The following is a 13343-nucleotide window of genomic DNA, read 5'->3' as shown; positions in this document are numbered from 1 at the left end:
TTATTGAGTTATTATTAATTCATAGTTATAGCAGAGTTTTTTCCTGGATTCTACTTACTGCATACGTTGATCATATCATATATTTTAATCGTTGAAAACCTCTTTTATTATCAATAAAAATGTCTGTGTACGGATAAAGACTATCTTATGGATAACTTAAGCCGTTTTCAACCATTATTACTGAAGTCCAAGTGAATCTTTAATGATAAATAAAATTACTGCAGGTGGTAATCTAATCCAAGTACCAACTCCGAAACTACTCTCCGCGGCCATTGCCTGAACGCGGCGACCCTTCCATGGGACACGGGTGACCAAGATGGCCCCGGGACTGTCATTGGACGAGCCACCCCCGATCCGCGGACAAAGCGCTCGCGGGGTCGCGAGTCCACAATGCGAGCGACGGCCGGATAACAAAAAATGATAAGAATAGTGAAAGGGGGGATGTGAAGTGTCCTTAATCCAGGGGGTCGGTGAGGGAGGGCTGGAGGGGGGGGGGCAGATGGTCGCGTAGCGGTGAATGGGAACAGCACCCTGTACCCTTCATCCAACAGGCATCATCCATAGGGGTGGGGGATGATTGGGGTCTCTAATGCGAGGTTATGGAAAAGTTCATTATTGGGTCACCCTGATTGTGATGTTAGATAGGGGTGATTGTAATAATTGTTTTCAATTTTTCAACTAAGCATCCCTATCTGCCTACCCTATCGCTGTATTACTACTTGACCGATATTGGGGTTTAATCTGTTTTATGAATATGGTTACGTCAATTCTCAATAATTAACCATGACACAATAGATAATATGTTAAACCGTCCCTAACCTTTAGTAACTTTTAAGTATAATTACTCTAGTTCACAGAAATACTGCCTACTTATATACTTGCTACTTATATTGATTTACTTATCTATTTTTTAGAAATCAATGAGTTTTTACCTAGAGATGGCAAACTGTTATCCTCTTATGCTACATTTAAACTAAATTAATTTTAATTTTCCGTACAAAATGTGTTTTTGTGAAGAGTTTTAATATGTTAAACTGTCTTGATATTTTTGTTATACATATTCAGTACATGTTTATTTTCAACCAAACGGTTTAATATTGAATTTCTTTAAACATATATTACAATGTTACAGAATTATTTTACGTTCCTCGTATTGTAGGCCAAACGTTTTTCCATTATACCTTACAAATGTCTTATAAATCAATTCTTGTTATTATTTCATAAATGCGAGTTTTGTTGAATTAAATTTATATCAAGTTCAACCCTATGTAATCTGTGTATCTGATTGGGAGAAATAGAGAATGGACTACCACAAGGATTTACGTTGGCTTCGATTTTCTTTAAAATCGCTCATGCCACGTATTCGATCTACTAACATTTCAAATTTTGCGGGAATACAAGTATTTAGAAAAACATTCTAGTTTTTACAATATTATTCAATATAACTTGTATTCCAAACGGTCATTGTAATGTAAATGACCACGTGAAATATTTGTATAATACATTTTAAGTTATTGGGTCTTGTAAGTTTCATTATTTTAAAACGAAATGTCAAATCAAAATATTAAAGTGCTTAAAGCAAACGAGAACAGGATGCAACGACATTAGAAGACGAGAGAACCTGAATGTACGTTCATGTATGTGTATGTTCATTGCAGCATGCAGTTTGAAGAGGCAGGCGCTTAGGCGGCAACCCGCAATGCAGTTGTGTGTCTCAAATTGCTGGTTGTCAGGCGTTATTCTAAATTATATTATGATGCTAGCTATATCAATGCCACTTAATTTTGTTTATTTGTAAAAAATGTTGTACATTCATTAAGAGTTTAGTTACGAAAAATCATATAAAGATTAATTAAAATTCTATCGTTTTACAATCAACATTAAAATAAATAGTGTATGTAAGTTGTATAGTTTGGTTTCTTTGACAGTAGTATTTATATTCGAGTGACGAGAATTACACTTTTAGTAGTAATAATTATTAGAATTATTTAAATGCACAATCCATTTTCAAGACATAAACCAAAATGTTGTTGAATAAAACTGTCTTCACACGTGCGTTTTATTGTACCGGTCACATTTTGGTATTTACGTTCTACCAAACAGTTACAGATTTTGTCACAGTGAAATCTATTTTAAGAATTTGTTGCTACTTTAGCGAATATAATTATTTAATAATTTCCAACGATGAACTTTGCAATATTTACACTTTACCTAAGTGGTATTGATGTTGAGTTGCACCTTACAATTAGCACCAATTGCAAATTAAAGCTGAAAATTAGTTTTTCCATAAATACCGGTTACAAAAGGGTGAACTTATATTCTAAGGATAACAGGTTATCGGACATTTGCCATCGTTATATGTTACAAAATATATAACACAACGTTTCGAGGATTGGAATCTATCATCTTCGTCAGGTGGAAAGAGTATTAATACATACCAAAAGAAAGAACACAAAAAGCAGCTTTCCTGTATGTTTGAACCCTTTTGTCCTTTATTTTCTTCATTGAGTTCTTTAGTTTTTGTAACCTCCTCTCCACTTGACGAAGAGGATTTACTCCAATTTTCGAAACGTTGTGTTATACCTTTTGCAAAATATAACGATGGCAAATGTTCGGAATCCTGTTATCCTTCCAAACCTTCCATCGTTAATAACAAACTCTAAACAAAGATGATAATATTCTAGGGTTGCTATTTATTCTTCTGAAGTAAAATTTAAATTTACTAAAAACTTTTTGTGGCCAAACTACTTGGTATTCCATCGGCGCACGCAAAAACGTACGTAATTTTCATACCAGCTGCACGAAGAGAATCACGAGTCATCCGATTCTTATGAGTTACACCCGCCTCCGACCCGTTTTCGGGACACAAAAAGGGCAGGGGATTCATAAATAATGCGGGTTAGAGGACGGCAAGACAAGACCGACAGAGGCGAGTCGCTATCGGGGAGAGATCGGGAGTAAATAGTCCGAGAGTCCGAGGTTCGGGCGTGTGGCGGGACCATTAACTCCGAGTCCGCCCCTGGACCCGCCGTGCCGCGACACCCGCCCCCAGATCTGAGCGATAAGCAGGCCCTGGTTGTACCTACAAATCAAAGTCATGCCAGACCTCCCCCCTTCACCACCGAAGATTGAAGACCATTGTTGTATTCTCTAGTAAAACACACCTTGGAACGGTATGAAGTGATAACAACATTAGTCAGGCACACACCACCGTGTTGTTGGAACTTGATATCCATTTAAAGAGCACTTTTTTGGGTCACAAATTTTCAAATGCGCGATTTAATACCATCATCATAGGGTACCTTCACATAGACCATACTCAAAATGTCTTTTTATACTATTTTGCATTTTAATTTGGGAGTGCCGATGGCCGAGCGGTCTGAGACGTTGGACTTTGAGTCTGAGTTAGAGATAGCGCAGGTTCGAATCCTGTATGTGACCGTTGTACTGTATCGACTCTCCCCCTTATTCTGATTGATAACACCCTCGCCCTGGCCAGTGGCTCATGAGGAAGGCCAGAAAAAGGAATAAAAGGGGATCGGCTTCTCATTAAAAAACAATAATAATTGTTTCGCGCCAAATCAAAGGTTTTGTGTATTATCTCCTATAATACACTTTAGGTTACTATTCTTCCTCACACTATTAGTATAGCTGCTGCACATCACTTCTTTAGGATTCCCTATAAAAATCAAATCAGACATTATATCCTCGCCAAAAAATTTACTGAAGCACAAGAAACAAAGATTTGATAATTATCTTTATAGTCTGTTTTTAGCAGGAAGGCTATATGTTTTCTATAGCAAATTCATCATTGCTTATGAGGTTTTATTCGTCATCCTTACGGTTGAAATTTTTAAAATTCTGTTCTGAAGCAAGTTTCGTGTCCTGCTGAAGGGAAGGGTCTTGTTTTGAAATCAGGACTTCTCAAGTCTTTTCAAATCTGGTAGCCAAAGTAAAGGATTTTTACAAAGTATCATCAAGGGTTGCAATCTTTGTTTAATGCTAAATTAAGGCCAGACTAAGTAGTCATGAAAGAAGCACAACGAGACAATCTTAATTGACCAAAAAGGCTTTGGAATTGAACCTCTAGAGGAACATGATTCTTCAGAATCACCGTTGAGCATGACAGTAGCCATCTAAGAGTTTCAAGATGGCGGCGCTGATCGTTCCCCGAGCACCGCACGCAGATCCCCATCCTTCCCGGAGTTCCGGACAATGGCTGCGTGTCGGGTCGGTCACTCATTGTATGATAACAAGTGAAATCGCACGCCGCCGCTGATTGATAACGGAGACCATTCACTCTCCGCGATCTTATCAGCGTAGGAGGGAGGATTTGCATTTTATCCCCGGCCATCGCATCGGCCGCGGCCGTCCACTCTTTGTTGGTCACAATGGGCAATTGCCCCGGGGTCACGGCGCTGAGCGGCGGTCTGCAGTGGACGCACCTCCGCGTTACGACATGAAGACAAATTCGGGCTTATCGGACACCCATCTCTTCAGCGCCTCTCGCCACCCATGGCACTATGGGAACCGTTCCGACACGGGCGGTCTTTGTGGGTCTAAGAGATGTTGTACGTTGAAGAGAAACTGAAAACACACCCACAAGGTTTTCTTCACTCATATATGTAGCTGATTGTGTATAGTCTGCTACTAAATTATGGTAATAACTTCGCTAACGCTCAGCCTATCACTAGAAGGTCTTGAACCTTTGCACTAAACCTCATTTCTTATATAGCAAGACTGAGTTCGATGATTGGATTTGGCTGATCGTAAGAGAATACTTCTATTATTTAAACCCTTATTTAATGAAAAAATATTTGAATGTATCATGTGGCAAGATTTGTTGAGAAAAACACCAGACAATGACTTTAAAGTTTGCATGAAACTTTATTTCTACAAGAATGAGCTCTACGATCACTTTCGTGTCAATTTCCTTTTGTATGATAATCTCTTTAAGTAAAGTAAAGATGTATTATTTTACTAGGCGAAGTTAGGGCTAAGAAGCCCTCTCTAACACTTAACGGCAACGGCTTACAGGTGACTTCCGAACCACCACCAACGGCCGGGCAGGCGGGCTGCTTGCAAGGACAGGATCGCTCAGCGGTCACCAATCCAAGCAGCAGCCACGCTCGACGTTGTACCCGCTACGCTACGCCATTGGCATGTTTGAGTCACATGTTCGTAGGACATCTCGAAAATGAAAAAAGCTATGGATTTGAAAATTTTCGTGCAACCTCATAGAAGCCTGTTACGAATCGTGGTGTACGTACTCCTACTTTATCATTAATAATTAGCATTAAAAAAATTCAAAAGGTGGACTTAAATATGGAGACCATCAGTTGCAAAACTCATGTCAGTATTCACCTCTTCCTCCCATTCGAAAAGGAAACCCCCTTTAAGCTCCTTAGTTCACCAAATCCTCAATAGGATAAGCGTCTCTATCTACGCCCAGAGGTTCCCGTAAGAAGATACAGTGTTACCGCGAGGGTGGGGAGGAGTCGATATTGATTGCAAAAAGTGAACACTACCAGACGTTAATGGGTCAGAACGGTCGCTAATCCAGGGGGACGGTGTCCCTTGCTCCCGGCCGGGATAAATCAATTTGACCGGCGAGTCCCGTGGGATAGCTAATTGTTGGCGGGACAGCTGCTCCCCCCCTCCACACCCCCACCCTGGCCACAGCTCAAAACGCAATTTAAACTGGCCTCTAACTTATATTGCTTCGTCAAGGGAGGCAGGAGTTAATTCTTTTTGAACACAAGTTCCCGATGCACCTGCAAGGAAGTTTAAAATTAATTTCTTCTAAGACAAATTAAAATTAGCAATCCTCAAATAAAGCAGCGGTTCTTGAGTTCAAACAATATTCTTGTTTAAAGCCTCAAAATTCTTACCTCTATACAAGTTTGATAACTCCACTCTTTTTTCAATTTAGATTTCAAAGAAATCTGGAATACCTCAAGGACGTTAATTAATCCTTTCAATCTTTTTTAACGTATGCCATTATAGTGCATAAAACTTCCTTGCAAACGGACAATCTTATTTCTTGCAGAGATCTCCATCGTTAGTATACTCATTATTCAAAATAAATACGCCTATTTGTGTACATTTTATACTCTTGATTTAAAAGGATAAGGCTGGTTTTTGTCAGTCATGTTACTTATTTACTTTTATTTAAACGATCGCTATTTGTTATTTTACTAAGGCGAATATGGTAATTTCTTATGAAATATTTGCCTACTCATAGATAAAGTTTATGTTTCTTATCGACAATTTGAATCTGCAGAATACATGAAACATCCAAATTTGTCAAAAACCCCATTTTTTATTAGCAGTATTTTGAAATATTTATACAAACATTAAATACATTGTATGCTATAGATCGTATAGTAATACAATTAAATTATAAAACATAAAGTTACAAAATTAAAATATAATGATGAGCTATTTACGGAAAATCGTCAATTAGATCTTATATTTTGTACTGACGATCAGCAGTACAAGCTAATATTTTCGAAAGTTAAAAAACACTGTAAATTTCATACTTTTCAAAAATTAAGTTTATTTTTGGAACAATTATAATTGGCAATTAATCTTAACTTTTAGATTCAACAATTATAAATATATGAATTAGTCAGTATTTTAGTCTTAAACTGTTTTTCTAAAAGTTACTAATATGTTACTCAATGTCTTACTGTTTCTAAGGGGATAATTTTAATTGTAATCAGTGTATCTTAGTGTCCTCGTCATCCATCCAGTTATCTTAATTAATGGTTTCGTTCATTAAACTCCTAGTAGCTTATTCAATGTTTGCATTGGTTATCTCTAAGCTGGCAAGTTATAAATCATTCTTATTAGCTAATATCTTATCGGCGTTTCGGGGTCGTAATTGGGTCGTGTATAATCACAATAGAATAGTTTTTAAAAGTTTTAAGATATTTGCCTTTCGGGAGCATTTTAATAACGGTTAACAGTGAATGTCAAACGGTGAAAAAATTATTTTACCCGTTCGAATTCCAATGCAAAATAAACAAAAAAAAGGGTTTTTACAACAACGGCAGTGTCGTAAATACAGATCTGTTAGACACGTGTTTTCCCAATGTACGTAACTGTAGTCAATATTTCATGTCAAAATTAGCTCCCCAATATCAGTTTCGGTATTGCAAACATATGTTTGTTTGTAATTACTCTCCGACTTTGTGTTTGTGTCTGTGTTTGTTTTTGTCCCATCGTCTGGCCAAACAGTCGGTCGGTCAGATACGTCGGAATAAAGCTGGTTCTCATACCCTTGTTATGTATAGGGTATATTACGTTTATGATACGAATATTTGCATCATAATGCGTAAGAAAATAGTTTTAACACGCGCCGTTTCAGGAAATCGATCTGCCCTCTTTTTCAGGTGAAATTCTTCGAAAGACGTGTAAATGTGCAGGAACTCGAGTGCCTAATTACTCTATTATTTGTGTTTCATATTTTATCACAATGGTGAGAAGTGGTTCAAAAAGTCTTAATATGACTTTTCTTTTTTGTTTTTTACTTCTTTCTATTCTTTTTACGGTAGCCTTTTAATTTATGCTTTTAATACCTGAAGAAGATAGCAGATACAGTTCTAGAAAAGTGGTCTTAATATTTCTCTCTTATATGTAAACATACAACGAATTGTAAAATAGATTTTTGCTTCTGTACATTATGTAAAGAAAAGTGTCCAATACCAGGACCTTGGGGTATACCATTCTGGATATATATAAGATAAATAAGTAAATATACATTTGCATTGCTCGTTACTGCCCACACACGTTTGAAGATGGTTAATTAGGGTTTCGTGAACATTAATTGATTTTTTATTAAACTAACGATCAGTTGCCAATAAATTAAGGTCAAGACTGGAACTACATCACTAATTGATACGCACTAATTACCCTTCTTTAAAGAGAGTAAATCAATAAAAGAGGGTAAAACAATTTAATTTCACCTCAAACGACAAATTAAAGTGCCTTATTGATAATGCAACGACAGACCTTTGTCAAACCAGCGCGTGAAAATTTAACGAGGGAAGACCGCGCCAACGAGCGGACGCGGACGTCTTGTCGGTGTTATGACATATGTCCGGTCGAGCTTATCGGATTATCCGAGTGACGTGGCGTCGAGACAGTGACAACCCCTGAATATTACAGCAGACGTTTCGGTCAGGAGATCTCTAATAAAAGCGAGTGCTCCGACACAACATTATGACTAATTTTTAGTCTCCGAGGAGCAATTCTATAAGTGGCATATGTTTGTTCGGTTGTATCATCGATATTGATCAAGGTTAATCTCAAATGACAATTCGATTCTTCCGATAGCTCATCGATTTGAAGTTGCGATTCGATAATTTGGCTATCGATTGGACATTTAATTACTACAAGAAATGACCATATCAATTTATAAAATGGGCAATTTTTCGTATCAAGTTATTTTGAAGCGTTTTTCCGGCAAACATTCGAATTGGGGATCAGAAACGCTTAGCGGGAGCATTGACTATGTAACAATCGATAAGAAGATATGTCATCCAATGGTAAAATGTATTGCCACTGGTTGAATTTTAGTTGCGCGCTATCTATCAGTAAACACCAGAAACAATTACGGAGAAATGTTGCGCAAATACCCAATATTTAAATTTAAATTTTTAGTGTGAGATAATTAATACAAGATTCCAATGGATAAAAATACTGAGCATTTATGCGCCATATACAAATCGTAGAACAGATCCGAATCGTCATATGGATGCGAAATTGATTCACTTGTAAAACAATGCCCGACCAAGTGAAGTTTTAGAAAGTTTCGACCAATATCAATAATACTGCAAAATCCAAAATATTGCGAAATCCTGCCATCATCAGTGTTCCACCATGTGCGAACTGAACCGGGCTTATCTCCAAATACCAATATGGCCGATTCCACTGCGGTTGCCGAATCATGAGACCATTAGAGATCGAGATACCGCAGCCGGCCCCAGAAATACGAAATTAGCAATAACCCGAGAGAGATAGCGTTCCCAGTGCGGAGCCGGTGCGGCGTCCGGGCGAAACAGGAGAGCGACTCCTCCCTGGCAGTAAAAGCAAATTGCTCTGTGGGCACGAATGCGCAGTTAGAATCGATCGCATTGATTCACAGACAGATCGACCTTTGATCGGCTACTTTCGAACGCGTAGGGAGTCGCCTAGACCGGTACCGGCGGCGTGATTGCGCGTTTGTCAGCGAGTCCCGGGGAAAGTGCAGGATGCCGATGGGAGAACCTGTTGTTCCTCTAAACCCGCTGAAGAATTGGAATTTCCCCGACGGACGCCACAGGGACGTGCGCGCGGCCTGAATAACAACGACCGGCTCACTAATTCTTGAACACTTGTTTCTGCAGAGCAATAAACAAACAGTGATTAAACCGGCAATCAAATTGTTACTCCACTAGAGATTTTGCGATCTCCGAATTGGTACGGTGATTTAGTGGAAAATGAAGTGTTAGTGCAGCGATTAACATTGCTGGTGCTCGGTTTTTTAAGTTGACCATTATTTAAAACCCCGAACGCGGAGAGATTACCGCAGTGATTCCGGCGGAAAAACTAAATGTCCATTACGCAAAGTTGTACACTCACCCGGCTTCATTCCATTATGAAGGCTTAACGCTTTTGGCCACATTAAGTTATTAAATTAAATCTCGACGAGCGAGTTTGTTTGATGCGGTGAAACGAGGCCGCGTCCGACGCGGGTTGGAATAATCCGCCATTAACGCCCATACGAAATCAAATCCGACGAAACAAAACAAATGTTGCACCGGTAATCTGGTAAATAGAAAGTTGGATTTGGAAAAATAACCGGGGCGGCTGTTGTTGGCGGATTATCGCCGGTAAAACTGTCCCATTAGCGCGTCTAGTGTAAACCGAACGCGATCGCGCGATGGAACATCTGTTGATCATTGTTGATCCGGTGTAGGCCAGTTGATTGTTGTACCTGTTTACACTGGGATTTGTGGTTCTGATTGCATTAACTAACACTGGCACTGTGTTCATTCTGATTGCTAGTTAGGAGAACCGCCCGTGCTCTGTTGGTTTTACACAGTGTTATGTAACCATTCTAGGTATTCGAATTGAACATTGTGCTCTCTGGGTGGTGTGTGACACCTACATCACCTTTAGCAGCAACTTGCCGCAAAACTGCAAATAGCTCTTAACGATGGAGTTCTCCGGAATCCTCTTGTCCTTTTAAATCACCCATCGCCAATGATGAGCTCCAGGTAGAGAATTCTTGTGGTCCCTGGGAATCAAACACATTTTTCGTGTTATAAAGCTTGTCTGAACTTGGGTTTCACCACCATTTCCTTGAGCTGATTCCTTGAGCCATTTCCTTGAGAAACTAAGTTCTTGTTCAGTTTTTAGAATCCTGAACAACATATTGTGTCAGCACATCCACTAGGGCATACTAATCAGTGCTCGTTCTTCAAGTTCATTCGTTCAACAGATTTCTTGCCCAGCATTCCAAAATCTTGTTAAGTTCCAATCCTAGAAATGTTCCCTAACTGTCTTTTCTTGTTTGCAGCCCTGGACAAACTCGGCTTCCGACACGTGTTCGGTCAGAGCCCCGTGGAACCTGTCCAACCCAACGTCGCCTTCGACATCGCCTCCCTGGTGCTCTACGGCTGTCAGGCGCTCCCCATCCGACTCAAGATCCTCCTGGACCGTCTCTTCAGCGTGCTCCAGCGCGAGGAGGTCCTCCAAGTCCTGCGCGGATTTGGCTGGAGCCACGAAGACTACGCCCGCGGCTACATCCTCCAGGTGAGTCCTCAAGTCTTGAATTATTATTCTTGGAAGTTGGGAGGTTTGATGGATTTTAGGTCACCACAATAAAATTTTGTTGGATTCATCTAAGACATGAATTTGGAAATACCGGTGGTCGAGTGGTCTTAAAGACCGTTCTTAAGAAGGCGGACTTTGGATCTGACCATTTGTTATCACTACCATCGACCTTGTACTCCTCCCTTTATTGTGCTTGATGAGATCCTCGCACAGGCCAGTGGCCCATGACGACGGCCAGAATAAGGCACCAAAGGGGGTCGGCTTCTCCTTCAGAAGATGTTTTTGAAATCTTTATCAATATTCGGCACAACATTCACGTCCAAGAGAAATTAGCTCATCAACGATAGAAACTTCGTTGGTCTACCGATCTATCCGCAAATCAGGTTCGGCGGTTCCTGCCTACGGGGCAAGTACACCACAGAACCAACGCAATGCCGTGTAATTTGTTAGATTCCCATCCATCGACTGCGGCACCCTGTTTTTGCGGTCACGTCCTCTAAAGAACTGCGGTTGTCACTATGCTCAATTAAATCTGCTTAATACAGTGGTCTTTTGAGATATACAAAGCAAACAAATCCCAGGAAAGGTTAGTTGTAAATTAAGTTGGTAAACACATTTTTTCATAGCCTTTTCGTATGTGATTGCCTTGGAAGATTCGTCACTGATGAACGCTCTAAATGAAATATTGTCCACATAATATTTTCTCAAGAACGCAATAATACGGTAGCTATTTAAATTGTATACATTTAAAGCTAGCCTGTTACATTAGTTATTTTCCATTCCACTTTCCATTAGTTACCAGTAATGATATTCTCTTTGCAGAGTAATAGCTTAATTTATTATAATTCTTTAACACAAAATGCTCACAAAAAAGTGTTTTTGCAGCATAAAAATCTTATTTTTTTGCGTTTTATAATAGAAATTTACGCTTTTTATTTTTATTTTTTGTAGAAACAGATAAAATTTTTTACACGAAGGAAACGTTAGAAAATGGGGAATTAGGAAGGAAAATCGGTTGTTAACAAGTTTGTCAAAACAGCAGACGACAGCAGCGCAATCTAGGGACAGTTAATCAAAGCTGGGAGGGGAGTAGACTGTACATAATTCATATCACCTCTTATCTGCTCTTACAGAATCCTTTCCTGTGACAGGATTCTGGCTCGGCAATGAAACATTGCTTGATTACAATCCGGGGCTCGGGGGAGAGTCCTGATTTATTAAGGACATGGGGACTTACTTCATAATCTTCGTGACAAAGTCCTGCAGGATCTATCTCTTGTTTGCTCTCCCCGTCCTCAAAATTTAAGACGGACCATGTTCTTTTATAAAATCTGCACAGGCATTTAAGATTCACTTGATAAAATCATAAGTACCGATGTAGATTTAATGAAATCAACTCACTCCTTTTTAAGCTCTTTGAAATGGAGTTGAAATCAAACCCCATTTTCAAAAATGGGAGACAATAACTAGGAGAGAACCATATTTGTAAAACACCATCCCATATTTAATGACCCATAAAATATTGAAACACTACCTTACGAAGATTGTTTGTTGACCCATAAAATATTTGTTTGAATTCTCAACTTCTACTTTTGAGTTATTTTAAATGACAACCTTCACTATTGTATTAATGACATGAAATAATAATCACCGGAAGAGTTTCAATACAACCTGTGATGTTTGATATCTAGTTTTATTTCCCACATATATGGGGGTTTTGAACCACGCCAAAGTGTCAAAATCAACCTACGCATTGTAACCGTAAAGACGCATGTTCAGATGGTTTAATATTTTTGTCTTCGCTTAGTTGAGAAAGTTAAAATTAGTAAATGAGTACAGGAGTTAAGAAATAGTTTTTAAGGTAGTTAGTGAGTGTTAACATCGAATGGAGGATGTTAACTAAGTCTACCTAAGAATAGTAACTTTCTATTATAATAATTAATTAATACCAGGGTTTTTGCTTTACTATTCACCTATGCAAAACAACCTTATAACGATGTACATCTTGAGATATGCTTATAATTAACCCATCTAGAACAGGACCTACCTACATTGGAAATTTTAAAAACTTTAAACCAGCGTAATTTGTTAATTGGTGAACCTTTTGAATTCGGATTTGCGGCATTGCACTCTACTAATAAAGACCTTTAAAATGATGTACTACTCGACCTATGCTCTTATTCAAAATTTTCTTCTGACTCCTCGCGGGCCATCTCCCTGACATAGCAAAAAAATTGGTAGTTACTTCAAAAAGTAGATTTCTAGATAGATTTATAGCATATTTCGACAAGTACGGTTGAAATGTCTGCTATTTTGTGCATATTTTTGTGCAATATTTTCTAAATTGGAATAAAACAACGGGTTCGGCTGTAACGAGCCGAAATGACCATACATGGCCGGGTGGACTGTGCACCGCGTAATGTGCTGTGCCGAGACCGAGGCTAGGCTATCACGGGGTCATAGATGACAAGTTTGACACCGCCACTTCTGGGAACCAGGGGTTATGACGTCAGCAAGGG

At 39.0% G+C, this 13343-nt stretch overlaps 2 protein-coding genes across 9 annotated transcripts in view; both read left to right on the top strand.

Moving 5' to 3' along the window:
- The window catches only part of LOC124365788 (myosin heavy chain, striated muscle-like), a 654015-nt gene that overhangs the window by 536817 nt on the left and 103855 nt on the right, over nucleotides 1–13343 (top strand). The gene's annotated exons all lie outside the window — the stretch shown is intronic.
- The window catches only part of LOC124365787 (zinc finger protein basonuclin-2-like), a 213591-nt gene that overhangs the window by 181759 nt on the left and 18489 nt on the right, over nucleotides 1–13343 (top strand). For all 5 annotated transcript variants that reach the window (XM_046821801.1, XM_046821800.1, XM_046821804.1 and 2 more), the window contains one exon: nucleotides 10568–10803. In XM_046821801.1, coding sequence (XP_046677757.1) covers nucleotides 10568–10803 — 236 coding nt within the window. The remainder of the gene's footprint in view (nucleotides 1–10567; nucleotides 10804–13343) is intronic.

The sequence above is a fragment of the Homalodisca vitripennis genome, chromosome 7, assembly GCF_021130785.1.
Source record: "Homalodisca vitripennis isolate AUS2020 chromosome 7, UT_GWSS_2.1, whole genome shotgun sequence".
Lineage (NCBI taxonomy): Eukaryota > Metazoa > Arthropoda > Insecta > Hemiptera > Cicadellidae > Homalodisca > Homalodisca vitripennis.
This window is presented reverse-complemented; position numbering and strand designations above follow the sequence as displayed.